Source organism: Penicillium longicatenatum (genome assembly GCF_028827895.1).
Source record: "Penicillium longicatenatum strain IBT 33135 chromosome Unknown contig_2_segment0_segment0, whole genome shotgun sequence".
NCBI classification, from domain to species: domain Eukaryota; kingdom Fungi; phylum Ascomycota; class Eurotiomycetes; order Eurotiales; family Aspergillaceae; genus Penicillium; species Penicillium longicatenatum.
In genome coordinates this window covers 3,391,758-3,405,226 of record NW_026643120.1, presented here as the reverse complement: position 1 = coordinate 3,405,226, position 13,469 = coordinate 3,391,758, and the positions used below count along the sequence as shown (strand labels likewise).

Genomic DNA, 13,469 nt, shown 5'->3' with positions numbered 1-13,469 from the left:
TGTTCTTGTTTTTTTTTTTTTTGCCCTTTTACCTGCAATCCCTGAATCGAGCCTCAGGATAGTCCGGCACTATCAGAGGTCACCAGCTCGCGTGAGATGTGCAGGTTCACACAATGACCTACGAGGCCGAGCCAGATGAGAAGATACGTCCCAGCAGTAGCGCTCCGAGCGTCTGTCACCTGCGCCATGGCGTCGGCTGTGTTGCACGGGTGAACAAAGAAGGCCGGAGAGCCCGACTCTGGATGATACTACGAAGACATGAGCTCCTGGTCGGTGTTCACAAGAAAGAGCACCCTTACACCAAAGCTGATCCCACCCATGATTCCCACACTCTTCAATTCTCTTTGGTATTGCTCCGGGACCACATAACGATAGACGGCATCCAACCCCACCGGGCCATCATAATGGTGCCATCGCAGTGCAAAATACAACACAGGGACCTGATATGTGGGGGAAAGCACAATATCATAATCTACCTGTAATTTTGGGTTGAGACCGGTACGAACCAGCGCCTCCTGTGTAGAGCATTAGACCTGTAAACGTAGATCATTCCTAAATAAGAGGGGAAGCATTGCCGACCGGATCCTCTTCCTCCATCCGTATCATGTAAGCCTCATGTGGATCTACATGGATGGGGTCGGTCTGGACATCCATGTATCTTGTTATGCGAAGGCTAGGACTCTAGAAAAGACCAATCTCTACGTCAGATGTCGGATTCCATCATACTTCCAGAAAAGCCATTGGCAATATATTTGCCATATGCACTAGGCAAGGAGAGGGGGAGTTAGAGCTTCCATACCTGTGTGACAAGTCGAATGAACCAACCCCCGGCACTTTGGGCTGAAGTGCAGCGATCGGCCAGATCTCGACACGCGCTCTCAAACTCGGCCGGCAACAGGAATGGAAAGACGGACAGTACCATCCTGAACCCCCTGTCAACGTCCGGTTGCAGGTTTAGAGGGGGACGAAGTGGGGTGGAAAAGAGGGGGAAGTCAAGTGGGGTGCTTTATAGAGTAGTACAGTAGAGTGATTCCGTGGCTTCTTAACGAAGACGGGAGACAATGGAGTTGTATCAGGTTTTCTGGGATGAAGGCGGGTAAGTTGTTGGGTCCAGGTGCGAGGTACAAGGCTTAGCATAGTGAACCGCTAGTAAAGGCAAGTACCCATGACTCCCGCTTGCGGCTAAGGCCGAACCAATCATCTGACCTGATCGATAGTATACAGTTTGTTCCGCTTGCAGGTCTTTCCTTGTTTCCTTATAGTTAGTACTTTCTGCATCACTTCCCTCCTTCTTTTAGTTTCACCCTAATCTATAATTTGGGCGCAATTTGGGGTTCACCCTTGAAGTCTACGCAGGAAGTAGCAACCAGAAGGGGGAACGAGAAGAACATAAAAAAAGACACGAGCAATACGAGAAACCCCAACAACAACCTGGTCACGACAACCTACAAAAGGGAATCTAGAGTTTCCCTTTTTTTTTTTTTTTTTTTGACGTAACCTCCTTCTCTTTGTCCCTCCCGGGCCAACCGATCCTGAGCTCATCCAATCTGAAACATCATCCTTCTCCCATCATTTCCGTGCGGAGATCCTCCAGCCGCCAATCGCACGCTCAATTCTCAACTCAACGGGGCGTACGAGCTGGGGCTCGGATTGATCTCTGGACAATCGTTGGCTTGACGTCACTTTGATCCTTGGGATCTATAGGACCCTCACGCGTGGATCTTTCCCCGCTCGGATCGATCTGTATATTATTCCGGTTGTCACCCTCATGCAGTGCTGGGCCCTGTAAAGCCAAAGTCCGGGGAAAGAAAAAGAAAGCATTGAAGAGCCATGGGCAATCTCCAATCCACTTCGACTAAGAACGACAACCGCCGTTCCAATCGCCTTTCCAAGCCTTTGACCAAGAAGTTCACATTCAGCTCCCCACACTTATCCCGCTCAGAATATGAATCTGCAGAGCTAGCTTCCGGCTTGATTGGATGGCAGAATCCATGGGTGGGCTCAACAATCTCGGAGGTGAAGAACGCCCCTGGTTTACAAACGAGTGAGGCTCCCTCTCCGACCGAGCCAGAACCAGCTTCCCTGGAGCCAGGGACACCAAAGGAATCAGTTTCGCCTCGTGATGCTCTACCACCACGCTCCAGCTCCCTCTCGGCCGGCTCTGGTGGTAAAAGAGCCAGCCAGCCAGTGATGTCACCGAATTCCTCACCATCAATCGCTGCGGAGCAGCCAAGGCGGGCGAATTCGGTTCAAATTAGTCTCCAAAGACAACGGAGCGCCATCTATGACAATGCTATGGAAGATGCAGCATCCTCGAACACCCATTTCTTGGTGGGCAATCAACGCTTCTCATTGACCCGTCGACGGTCTTTACTGACCCGCCCTGGGGTGGCAACTCGACGGACCACAGGCGCAATTCGACGCATGCCATCACCAATTGGGGAGCCAGAGATGGACGATTCAGAGTCAACTCTTTCACATTGGTGTCTACCCCCGCGGCAGCGACCCCCACTTGCGTCTGCACTACCGGCACGGCCCACAAGCCCCGCGGATGCTCGATACACTCAACTTGGAGCGCTGAAACTTGGTTCTCTGCGCGTAGTCAATGGTTCTGCATCCCCGTGCCCAAGCGAACGTATTCCACTCAGCCGGACTCCAGGGCTTGGTCTCGAGGCTATTCAGACGACGTGTCCAGCGACGCTGGAGCCATGCTCGGTGTCTGACATGAAAAGGCCTGATGATGCTCCAGGGAGCCCATTCTCCTTCGAGAAGTCTCCTACAATCACCGTACCTCCGCGGGGAAAGACTTTGCTCAGAGAGCTGGACGATGAGGGAATTGCCATGTGTGATGAGAGCCAGCTTGAGAAGTGTCCCATGGGAATTGGATTGGACCGAAGCACATCTCGATCACTCAACAAGTCTGATAGTGGCTATAGCTCCGCCACTTCGCTTCGCTCAATCCAAGGCAGCCGAACAAGGGCGTCTTTTGACTCTCAGACGTCGGTGTCGTGTACTAGGGATGAGAAGATCCAGCTCCGCTTCCAAGAGAAATCCGTTGGAAATTACTCTCGGCCACATCCTACTTCGAGTCGCTGGTATGATAAGAATGGCGCCAATGCGCAGATGCGACCTGGAACGAGGACACGTCGATCTACGCTGTGCGCACCTCGATACACAGAATACCCCACCCAGAAGGATCTCGCGATCGAGTCAAGCAATTCTCCATATCCGTTTGCTTTCCAGGAGGGGCAGGCGAATTACAACAGAAGCAATTTCTACATGGATCATTTCTGCGCCACAGCGCTTGATAATTCATGTAGCTCAAGCTCATCGGCCACGTTGGAGACAACAAGCAGCTCTCAACGAAAGGCCAGCACAGAGATTCAATCCCGGATATACCGATCTGCATCCGAGCATCGCCTCCACGGAAACGAGGAGTACGACACAGGGGCCTCGCACTCCCGAGCTCGAAACCAACGAAGCGGTCGGGTGTGGTGCCAAAGACCTGGCATCGAGGTGCCACCTCTGCCGACGATCTTGTCTCCTGATCATCTTCAAGTTGGAGAAGATAATGACGGGGAATTTCCTCTCATTGAGTCCCGAGGCCGGCCCCGCAGCCGTAGCCAGGACCAACGGCCTCGCAAGCTGACGAAAGCGCGTCCACGGCCTGATGTTCATATGTCGACTTCTTTTGCACTTGGCTAATACCGGAATGCCGGTGTGGCTTTTCTTTCTTTTTTATTCTTCATGTCTCTTTGGAATTCTACTTCTTGGTGGTTTGGTTTTATGCTATTGGAAGGGTTCTACAAAAGTTGGTGTCAAACGTTAGATTCGGATTTTCAAGGTGCTTTGGATGGAGTCTGCTGAATTGGAATGGATATACCCTCGTTTGATTTGCCATTCCAGGCTTGATATACGGGCGTTCTGAATAGTTCTCATTGAGACATTTTCTCAATCTGGTTTAATGATGATTTTAATGATATTCCAATTATGCTTCTGATCCTGCACTGCATCTGCAATTTAAAGTTGCCAGCTCGCAACCTCTTCACCGCGTGGCCTAGCCTTGCAGTAAGGGAGAACCAGAGTGCAGGACTTACAAGCTATGGATATATCACATATTGAAACACGTAAGATGGAAAGCTTCACACGTTAAGCCAATATGATCCGATCCATACACGATAAGATATTGTATGACGCAAGAAATACTTTACTTCCAAGCCTACTTAAAAGCATCCTCACGTAGATCAGCACCAGGAGTTAGCAATGCTGTAAGTACTATGATATAAAACGACATCCCTTGTGAGGCGCAGGTACCTGTCGACGCCAAACTGTACGCGGATCCACCCCATTGACCGCTTGAACGCCCTCACTTTGGTCTGGGCCATGGCTGAAGGACAAATCTTGTATGAATTTTTATTTTTTTGTATCTGCATTCTCAAGTGGGTTTGTTCCGTCACAATACGGCTTTGTTCTGCAATTTATGTGGCCCTTGATACGAGGCGTGTTCTCACGCACATGCCTCGAAGAGTTCTAAAAACAAAGTGTACGAGTGTGGGCTATACAAGGGCCAATCCCTATAGGTAGACCTATATGTCTTGAGAAAACCCCTCACCATCTAGAGATCTACCATTCTGGCTCATCCTGGTCGAGTTGTACCAGAAACACACTTTGCAATTGTTCAACATCCATGGAATTATTCCTGTAGGTAACTATCACCGGGGAAAACCAAATCGAAATGATATTAGTTTGTCTGGCGGCCATATCCCCTAATTCTTTCCGCGAATGCCCAGCTTTGTCCTTCGATCTGCTCGTCCTCCTTGAGGTCAATGCCCTCCTTGGTAATGACCGCTATCGAATATTTGTCGATACTGCGGGCATCACGGTAGAAAAGGACCTTCAAGCAGTCCTTCAAGGCTGACACGGCCTCCTCCCGGGTGATATCTTCAATGGGCATCTCTTCAGGGAACCGTCGTCGCAGAATGGGAACGGCAAGATGAGCACCAAACCCAGTGGCTAGATGAGGAGCGGAGAAGGTTGTGCCCAGGAGATCCGCTGAACTGAGGAACGGCTTGCCATCCACGTCGAAGCCTGCAACGAGGACATGGTTCCACAATGGGTTGAACTCGGAGCGTCGCTTATAGAAAACCTTGGAGAGGTAAGTGTGCAGATTCTTGGCGTTTAGCATGTTGCCGTGGGTTGAGTAGTTCTCTCTGATATCGATGGATTCGAGCAATCGGTCGATGTATTGCATGTCAGACACATCTCCACCGAAGCCGACAACGGCGTTGTCGCCGAAGACTCGCAGGCGCTTAACATCAGTAAAGCGTGCCAGGGATCCGTAGGAGGCTAGAAGTTGGCAATAAAAAAAAAAGAAAGTCAGGAGTTTGATCTCGCAATCCGAGCCGGATGCTTGAAGGTTGCGTACCTAGATTGTCGGTGGCCAGAACGACACCACCGTTAAACTTCACACCTATGACGGACGTTCCAGTCACTGCCGGCGAAGAGGTGTGTGTCTTAGGGCCCGTGGTCTGAAGATATGCGGGGTTGTAGGCGCCGTAAACATCGTTCCTGGGCTGTAATGTGCTGTTAGCGACGAAGTGGACGGGTTCATGGCTGGGAGTCCATACTCGACCCCAAGTTCCCGGGAAATGGTCCATTATCAATCAAGAAGGTCTCAGAAATTTTTGAAAAGAAGAAGTTCAAATACAGGGCAGAATCAAGCAGTGAAGATGAAGGGAGTGCAGCGTAGGGATTGAACGATGACGATGCACGGAGCTTAGGCAGGCGAAGCTGACGGAGCTCTGAATGACTAAGCAATGGATTCCACCAACTAACTGGTGAAATACACGCAGTAAAGAACCAAGTCTCTGATGAAAAGCGAATAGTATGTGGGCTTTATTTCGTGTTTTATAATTGGTTTCCCTGTGAAATTTATGCTACGGAACTACGATATAGACGTAGACGCTCGCGATATCTGTCCCAATCAAGTTCGTCGTATTCGCTTGGTGCCCGAGCCCCGAGGCAGCCAAGTCCATACCGGTCTTCTTATTGGCAGAACCATGGTAATAGTATGCTCAGCCTCTGAAAGGCTTCGTATCCGCACGGCATACCGGTCAATCAAGGGACTTTAGTAGACATAAATATGATCCCCCGGTTACCCTGCACCCATCTACGCTAAATTTCCTTCTTCACGAACCGCACATACTATATACCATGGCCTCTGACTTGACTCCATCCGAATCGATTCAATCTATCCACCCAGAACTGGATGAACAGGATTCATCTCGTCTTTACATCATCTATCGAAAGCGGTGGAGACGGCGCTATGAAGTCAAATCTGCAGCAGACCAACTCATATACTTCGGGGAGGTATCCAATTTCAAGTACGCTAAGCCCGACCTCACCTTGCATCGAGGAACAAGCGTCGATGCACCCGTGGTGGCAGCCAGCAAACTCCTCAAGTTCTCCGGTGATTTGAAATTGGCATTGGGGGACCCCGACGATGTGACCAATGTCCAATGGGAGGATATGACCAGGGAATCTTCTTGGATGCACCAAACGTATCGCTTTGAAGTGAACATGTCTAGCCGGTCTGAGGGCATCCACGGGCAAAGACGAGCCTTGCTCTGGAAGCGAACACGCTCAGTAGGAGTCGATGATACAACACCATCGTGGAATCCTCGGAACTTCAAGCTGATTGATGAGAGAAGCGGTGACCTGGTGGCGGTATTCACGAGCAAACGGTCTATTGGCCAATGTGGGAGATTGCAGATCAAGGAGGATCACGGGGAGTGGTTTGATACGATGGTCTTGCTTTCATATATAAGCCTGTATGAAAGGTTCGAGCGTCGTAACAGGCAAGCTGCTGCCGCAGCTGGAGGGTCGTGAGAGGGTCGTCAAGCCGCACTATGTACAATAGCCATTCATCTGTTTTTTTGTCCCATTTTTGCAATTTTGGCCTTCTCTCTGCATTTAGAAGTCTGCCAATAGATCCTCACAGTTCTATACTATGTGCCTGGGGCTTGGAACTCCGGCAAGCCTCGACTGTCGGGAAATAATCCCTATTGTATGGGGTGATAGAAAAGGAGTATTCGTAGTCACGAGGCTAGAGCAGCTCATCCCTAGCCTGCAGGTCTATCCAGATGTAAGGAAGTCCGAGTTTTGCGGAGGATACTGTTCCTGGAGCTAACGTCAATCCGTTCGTTCACGGATTGCCTTTTCTTTTGATCTCCATGCTAGAAGTTGATCCGTGCGTAGGAGAACTGGAGACAAACTCAATGGAGGATCTCTGTCCAGATGCCTTCTTATCGTCCATCCTTTGCCGAGCTTCCTGCTGAGCCCGGAGGAGCTCTTCCTTGAATGCCCAGGGCGGTAGGGTGGAGGTATTCCAGAGTTCCACTGGTAAGGAGGTATCATACTGTGCTTGCTCATCAATCCCAGCATGTTCCATCATTTTGATCAATAAGCTCGGGTTCTTCAAGGACGATGAGCTTGCCAGCTTTGCATTGAAATGTACGCCATTTTTCTTGAGGGAAAGGAAATGCTCGAACTTGGCATTTGCGGCAGGGTCGGGGGATCCTGACGGGGATGGGGGGATATCCAAATTAGGAACTGGAGGCAGTGTCAAGTCCTGAATCAAAGCCCGGGATGCTGAAAAGGGAGAAGTGTAGCCGCCTGCTGGGCGCTCTTCCGGGTAGGGAGTTGTGTTCATAACTGCCGGGCCTAGCACAGGACCGTTCGGAGCTACATTGCTGGTGCTTGGGCCAAGTTGACTTGGAGAATCATCGGCTTCATTCTGGTCTAATTGAAATTAAGGGCGCAAGTCAGTGTGGGGATTATCAATTGGTTTTGAATGCATGCTAGAATCACCTTTGACCTGATTGGCTTGCAAAGCCTCGAGATGTTGCTGTGTGTGCTATGCGAGAGAGTTCTTAGTCTAATAACCCAATACATGGCAATATCGAAGCTCGAACCTGAGGCGCAGGGGTCTTCGTTTCAACTTCTTCCTCACTGCTGCTGTCATAAGCACCTAGACCGAGCATGATGCGGCCTGTAGCTTAATCTTCCCTAAAAAGGGTACTCTCCCTAGAATGAAGGCGTGCAGGCAGAACAAGAAGCGAATAGTTGTGCAATGTCGCAATGCTCCCACAAAATTGTGCTGAGCGTGTTCCAGTACTGTACAGAGTTTAGAATACTTTCGAGGTTGACAAGTTAACGAAGGACCGCCTGAGGCTAAATGTTACATAAGCGAAAGGCAGCTAAGTTGGTTACGGCATCGCGTCAGACATCTTAGAACATTGACCAGCTTTCTCCTCTCCCCAAATCCAACTTTCAACCGATTCTTGACTACTTGGTCACCATTTACCACCTCTAAATACTCTTTTGTAGCAAACCTTTATCCGGCTACATCTTATTCTTCACAATGACGTCGCTTCTGGGTCACCCAGCTGGTGGTGAGGGTATCGGCTACTCCTTCTCTGAACCCACAGCTGCCCCTGTCAAGCAACATGGTTTTTACCCGTAGGAGATCCATCATTTTGATTGCCTTTGAATGTTTGAAGCTTATGATATCATTAGGTACACCGACAATGGTGGCTCGACCCTGGGCATCACTGGATCCGATTTCGCGATCCTTGCTGGCGACACCCGCTCTACATCAGGCTACAATATCAACTCTCGCATGGTTCCAAAGGTTTTCAAGATCGGTGGTGATGATGAGACTGGGGAGGGAGCTCACATTGTCTTATCCGTGGTCGGTTTCGCCGCGGATGGCAACGCCCTAAAGGAACGACTGGACGCCGTGGTGAAGATGTACAAGTACCAACATGGGAAACCCATGTCTGTTTCCGCGTGTGCACAGCGTCTGTCTACAATCCTATACCAGAAGCGATTCTTTCCCTACTACGTTACCGCCATCCTGAGTGGTCTGGACGAGGAAGGCAAAGGCGCTCTGTACAGCTATGATCCCGTGGGATCATACGAACGGGAGCAATGCCGGGCGGCCGGTGCGGCAGCAAGCTTGATCATGCCCTTCCTGGACAACCAGGTCAACTTCAAGAATCAATACATTCCCGGCAGCGGAGAAGGACATGCACTGGAGCAAAAGAAACCCGAGCCTCTGCCCCAATCGACAGTGGAGCAATTGGTGCGGGATGCATTCACAAGTGCGGTGGAGCGGCATATCGAGGTTGGTGATCACTTGCAAATGATGATCATCACCCGGGATGGAATCCAGGAAGTCTTCCACCCTTTGAAGAAGGATTAGAAATATCTTATCCCTTGTCTAAGACAGCCTTCTAACATGAGAATATGGAATCGATTTTGAAATCCCTTTGTAGTTCATTTGTACTCAAGGTAACATAAACATAAGTAACTTTCCGTAAATGGAGCTCTTAAACATCGTCACTCGGATATAGTATCTTTTTAGAAAGCCCGCACTTGAAATGCACCAGAACGCCCATACCATGCCAAGGAGAATTTGAAAGAGAGTATGAAATCAGAAACGCTCCTTCATGCGCGAAGCCACCGTTCGAAGGTTGCCATAAACCTTGCCCTATTTGTGGGTTAAAAATTTGCTCCATGATGCCTGTGTATGTGGTACAAACTTACCGGAGGGCTACCCAAAATCAGGCTAACGATGGCCTCTCGTGCTATGTGAATGTTCTTAAAACCACCGAGAATGTGAATTTTGGCATCGGCCAGGACAACTCGGGTCCGACTGGCATTTTCGATAGCAAACTTGGTCTTTCCATCCTTGCCAGCAATTCGGCCAATAGCACGACCCAGATGCTCTCCATTCAGGGTCTTCACATCCTTGATCTCAAAGGTCTCGATATAAAGATCATCCAGTCGTAAGAGGGCGATCGCATCATCAATATCAAATCCGAGGGTGAACGCCTTGACAAAGTCTGCACCCTTCTGCAGCGCACCGACGTCGGTGGTAAATTTGGAGGTCCGCAACTCCACTGCGCGGCTCTTCACATTCATCCGCACCTGTAACTTCAAGTGTTCGACAATCGGAGGGCAGATCTTGGTCCAGTTTGCTTTGAGGGGTGTCATGCGGTGAGGTGGAACGGGTACCTTTCGAGTTTCGACCCGATAGGCGGCGCTGGTCTCCTTTGCAGGTGTGAAAACGGGGCGGCCCTCTTCGTCGATGCGCATCTCATTGTCTTCGGGCGAATTTTCCACAGGCTTGGATACGTCCAGGTCCGCCTGGGCATCAATCAGAACCTCATCGTCCTGGTCTTATCAATGGAGTTAGCGCATCTCAGAAGATCTCGATCTATGCGATCTAGGCAGTAACTTACCAGGAAATTGAGCTGCGGGAATTCCTGCAGGTTCTACCGGTTGAAGAATAGCAGTAGGGGCAGGCATTGTGCGTGAATGTGTTTGTGTGTAAGACCAGAAGGGGAAAAAAAGATGAGTCTGTTATCGCAAAATTTATCGCCCCTCTACCAGAAGAACTTGTGGGCGGCCCGATTTTTCCCTGTGCAAACAGCACAAACAGCGGATGATTTCATCTCTCCCAATCCCAGTTTCTCAAGTTCTCCAAGTGACGGAAGCTCTAGCTATTCTTTTCTACTTTCTACAATCCCCCGCAGGATGTGAAGATAGAGATGTCCGCCAACCTCGGACGCCGGCTTTACACCCAACTTTGGGAATCGGCCCATCCATTCTTCGGCCGCATACCAAATCGCATCTCCGCCGCCGACGCCTCGTCAAGGAAGCTTCTCGACTCGTTCGTGGCTGGTCCGCGGCGCTTGTCCACTCCAGCTGGGAAAACAACCCATCTGACTAGAAGATTTGCTTCGGGCGGCTTTCTCGTTTTCGTATCTCCCAGCTCCACTGCGGCAGAAACAAATGCAGCGTGCATCATAACCTCCAAAACTACATCACCATACTATCTCTGGAAACGAGCTTTTCACACACCAAGAAGTGACCAACATAATGGAGGGTCCTCCGGCGGTCACCAGGCCTCAAAGGCCGATGATTCTTCTCCAGTAATCCAAGACACTGCTAATACCACTCAAAATCCGCCTTCGAAGCTGCAACCGCATGATGCACATCCCGCACGTCCCTCCAATCGCCATTTAATGAACCGATTACCACATATACCACATTTACACCGACCAACAAAAGAAGAGCTTCTGGCAGCAGCAACTGGTTTTTGGTCGCGTCTCAAGGTGCGATTCAAGTGGTTCTCGATACGAAGTGTACGGCCCTTCAACCTTGATGAAATAGCAGCACTCTTCTCCTGGGTCCTCCTAGGTCATGTCGTATGGGTCGTAGTAGGAACAACTACATTTTTCTCCCTTCTAATCTTGGCCATCAACACCGTCTTCGCACAAGGTACGTGGATTATTTTTCTTTCTACTGATCGGGGGCCCAAATGTTAACCAGGTCTCAGAAACGTTGGCCGGATGGGTGGGCAATTACTTGACCAAGTCCTCTGGCGTCCAGGTTGTCTTTGAGTCTGCCATTGTACCCAAGTGGAAAAATGGCGTGATTACTTTCAAGAACGTTTTTGTTTCGAGGCGGCCAGGGCAAGGTACGGGCCATGTCAGCAAAGGTTCTTCAAAGACCGCCGCCGCTGCTGCCGCTGCCGCTGCCCGAGGTGACCCCGGGCTCGAGGATCCACTCGTGTTCGAAGAAGAGGATACCAATTACACACAATTTGACGTGTCTCTTGAAACCGTCAACGTGACGCTGTCATTCACTAAGTGGTTGAATGGAAAGGGACCGTTGCGGGATGTGGAAGTCAAGGGAATCCGAGGTGTTATCGACCGCCGGCATGTTTTCTGGCCGGAGGATGACCTCGATCCCAAGTCTTACCGACACGAGCATCACCCCGGCGATTTCGAAATTGATTCATTTAAGATGCATGATGTATTGGTGACCGTCTATCAACCGGATAACTTCCGACCATTCTCAATCAGCATCTTCTCTTGTGACCTTCCTCAGCTGCGGAAGCAATGGTTATTCTACGACTTTCTGTCGGCAAATATGATGTCGGGTTCCTTTGATAATTCCCTGTTCACTATCCACCCGCGTCAGACAAATGGCTTCACAGGGGGCCAATGGGATGAAGGTACAGAGGAAGATGGTCAAGCCAGCCCATGGAAAAAACACAGCAGAATTCGTGTCGACGGGCTCAATGTTGATCATCTGAACCGCGGCGTCCAGGGTCCATTCTCTTGGATCCATGAAGGTACTGTGGACATTGTGGCCGACATCATGTTCCCTGCCGAGAACGATGAGAGCCTAGCAAAGGTAATGGCAGATTTTTATGATCGACTGGAAGCCACCGTTACCTCCAATCAGGACTCAGGCTCCCTGCGTCAGCAAAACGATGTCGATCTCGAACCCGTTTCCGACGCGGACAAGCGATTCCTTATGATGGACTTGCGAGTTCAAATGAACAACGTTCGTGCCGCTGTCCCCATATTTACCCGGGACCTTTCCTATATCAACAACGCCCTCATTCGCCCAATTGTCGCGTACATCAACTCAAAGCGTACCTTCATTCCCATCAACTGCCGTCTCGTCAAGCGCGCTGGTGATTTCGATGGCAGCTGGACCATCTTTGACAGTGGATTGATGGACGATCTGTCAGCCGCTGTAAGTTTGATTGTTTTTACCCCCCTATCTCTCTCTCTTTTCTTGCGGTGGTGCTAAGCTAACCTATCTCTCTCAGACCTACGATGCCTTTGCTCGAGACGTCGTTGATGACCAAGCCCGCAAACGGCGATTCAAAAAAGTTGGATTCTGGTCTCTTCAGCTGGCTGCGCAAGCCATCTTCATGGGAATGGCGGGCAATATCGCATGATTTTATGTACATTCCAATGGCCACACATCCTAGACCGATACTATTTGGCGTTATGGGGAGTCTTGATCTTTTTTTTACCCCATGTATCATAGCCACTACGACAGGGTTGCATTATGTGGAGTCTGGTGTATTCCCACGGTTTTCGTTATTGCTGTTGTTTTCCCTTCTCGTACTTTGGTTATGGAGGTTGATTTTGATTACTCCATTTGCTCTACCTGTATTATATTGGACAATATTCGACTGGCTTGATCTAAATATTCCTTTATTGCATGTGTGGAGATCCCGGGGTACCGTATATCTCTGTTCAGGGTAGCGTACGTTTGGGGGCATTCATATGCAGGGTTTATCTATAGATCTCTGCTGGGTCAGCCACATGAAAGACTGTGGATAACCCGTGACTCGGAAACCACCACGTTCATTGTCTCCACGGGGACCACAGTATATATCTAGATCTTCTCCCGGTACTTGACTTTACATACTGCACTATATATACCTCCCCGGCAATTTTTAAAGATATATATACATTACCGAAGTTCCTCGAGCCAAATACTTCCAGTGAACGGATCACCCTACAGTCCTTATGGATTCCTAGCTGTCATCAGGGATCGTCGTGGGCTCCACCTAACACCATTACAAGCAATTG

The 13,469-nt window shown here is 49.8% G+C and overlaps 8 protein-coding genes across 8 annotated transcripts; 4 read left to right on the top strand and 4 right to left on the bottom strand.

The window, feature by feature from the left end:
* Positions 1 to 53: 53 nt before the first annotated feature.
* N7484_003777 (ATG3/ATG10 family protein) lies at positions 54 to 922 on the bottom strand (the record flags this gene model as incomplete). The annotated part of the gene is made up of 3 exons (XM_057114197.1): positions 54 to 248; positions 300 to 515; positions 800 to 922. 3 exons carry the CDS (start codon positions 920 to 922, stop codon positions 54 to 56), a joined length of 534 nt encoding a protein of 177 aa, XP_056974337.1.
* Positions 923 to 1,830: 908 nt separating this feature from the next.
* Positions 1,831 to 3,705, top strand: N7484_003776 (uncharacterized protein; the record flags this gene model as incomplete). Its single annotated transcript, XM_057114196.1, has 1 exon — positions 1,831 to 3,705. The coding sequence occupies one exon, from the start codon at positions 1,831 to 1,833 to the stop codon at positions 3,703 to 3,705; it is 1,875 nt and encodes a 624-aa protein (XP_056974336.1).
* A 1,036-nt stretch (positions 3,706 to 4,741) lies between these two features.
* pre4 (proteasome core particle subunit beta 7) lies at positions 4,742 to 5,657 on the bottom strand (the record flags this gene model as incomplete). Its single annotated transcript, XM_057114195.1, has 2 exons — positions 4,742 to 5,346; positions 5,426 to 5,657. The coding sequence occupies 2 exons, from the start codon at positions 5,655 to 5,657 to the stop codon at positions 4,742 to 4,744; spliced, it is 837 nt and encodes a 278-aa protein (XP_056974335.1).
* A 556-nt stretch (positions 5,658 to 6,213) lies between these two features.
* N7484_003774 (uncharacterized protein) lies at positions 6,214 to 6,888 on the top strand (the record flags this gene model as incomplete). Its single annotated transcript, XM_057114194.1, has 1 exon — positions 6,214 to 6,888. One exon carries the CDS (start codon positions 6,214 to 6,216, stop codon positions 6,886 to 6,888), a length of 675 nt encoding a protein of 224 aa, XP_056974334.1.
* Positions 6,889 to 7,204: 316 nt separating this feature from the next.
* On the bottom strand, positions 7,205 to 8,042 carry N7484_003773 (HCNGP domain-containing protein; the record flags this gene model as incomplete). The annotated part of the gene is made up of 3 exons (XM_057114193.1): positions 7,205 to 7,800; positions 7,870 to 7,915; positions 7,974 to 8,042. 3 exons carry the CDS (start codon positions 8,040 to 8,042, stop codon positions 7,205 to 7,207), a joined length of 711 nt encoding a protein of 236 aa, XP_056974333.1.
* Positions 8,043 to 8,422: 380 nt separating this feature from the next.
* prs3 (proteasome core particle subunit beta 6) lies at positions 8,423 to 9,265 on the top strand (the record flags this gene model as incomplete). The annotated part of the gene is made up of 2 exons (XM_057114192.1): positions 8,423 to 8,520; positions 8,578 to 9,265. 2 exons carry the CDS (start codon positions 8,423 to 8,425, stop codon positions 9,263 to 9,265), a joined length of 786 nt encoding a protein of 261 aa, XP_056974332.1.
* Positions 9,266 to 9,496: 231 nt separating this feature from the next.
* N7484_003771 (pre-rRNA-processing protein PNO1) lies at positions 9,497 to 10,374 on the bottom strand (the record flags this gene model as incomplete). The annotated part of the gene is made up of 3 exons (XM_057114191.1): positions 9,497 to 9,553; positions 9,610 to 10,244; positions 10,308 to 10,374. 3 exons carry the CDS (start codon positions 10,372 to 10,374, stop codon positions 9,497 to 9,499), a joined length of 759 nt encoding a protein of 252 aa, XP_056974331.1.
* A 242-nt stretch (positions 10,375 to 10,616) lies between these two features.
* N7484_003770 (mitochondrial distribution and morphology protein) lies at positions 10,617 to 12,826 on the top strand (the record flags this gene model as incomplete). The annotated part of the gene is made up of 3 exons (XM_057114190.1): positions 10,617 to 11,349; positions 11,408 to 12,618; positions 12,695 to 12,826. 3 exons carry the CDS (start codon positions 10,617 to 10,619, stop codon positions 12,824 to 12,826), a joined length of 2,076 nt encoding a protein of 691 aa, XP_056974330.1.
* Between the last annotated feature and the right edge of the window lie 643 nt (positions 12,827 to 13,469).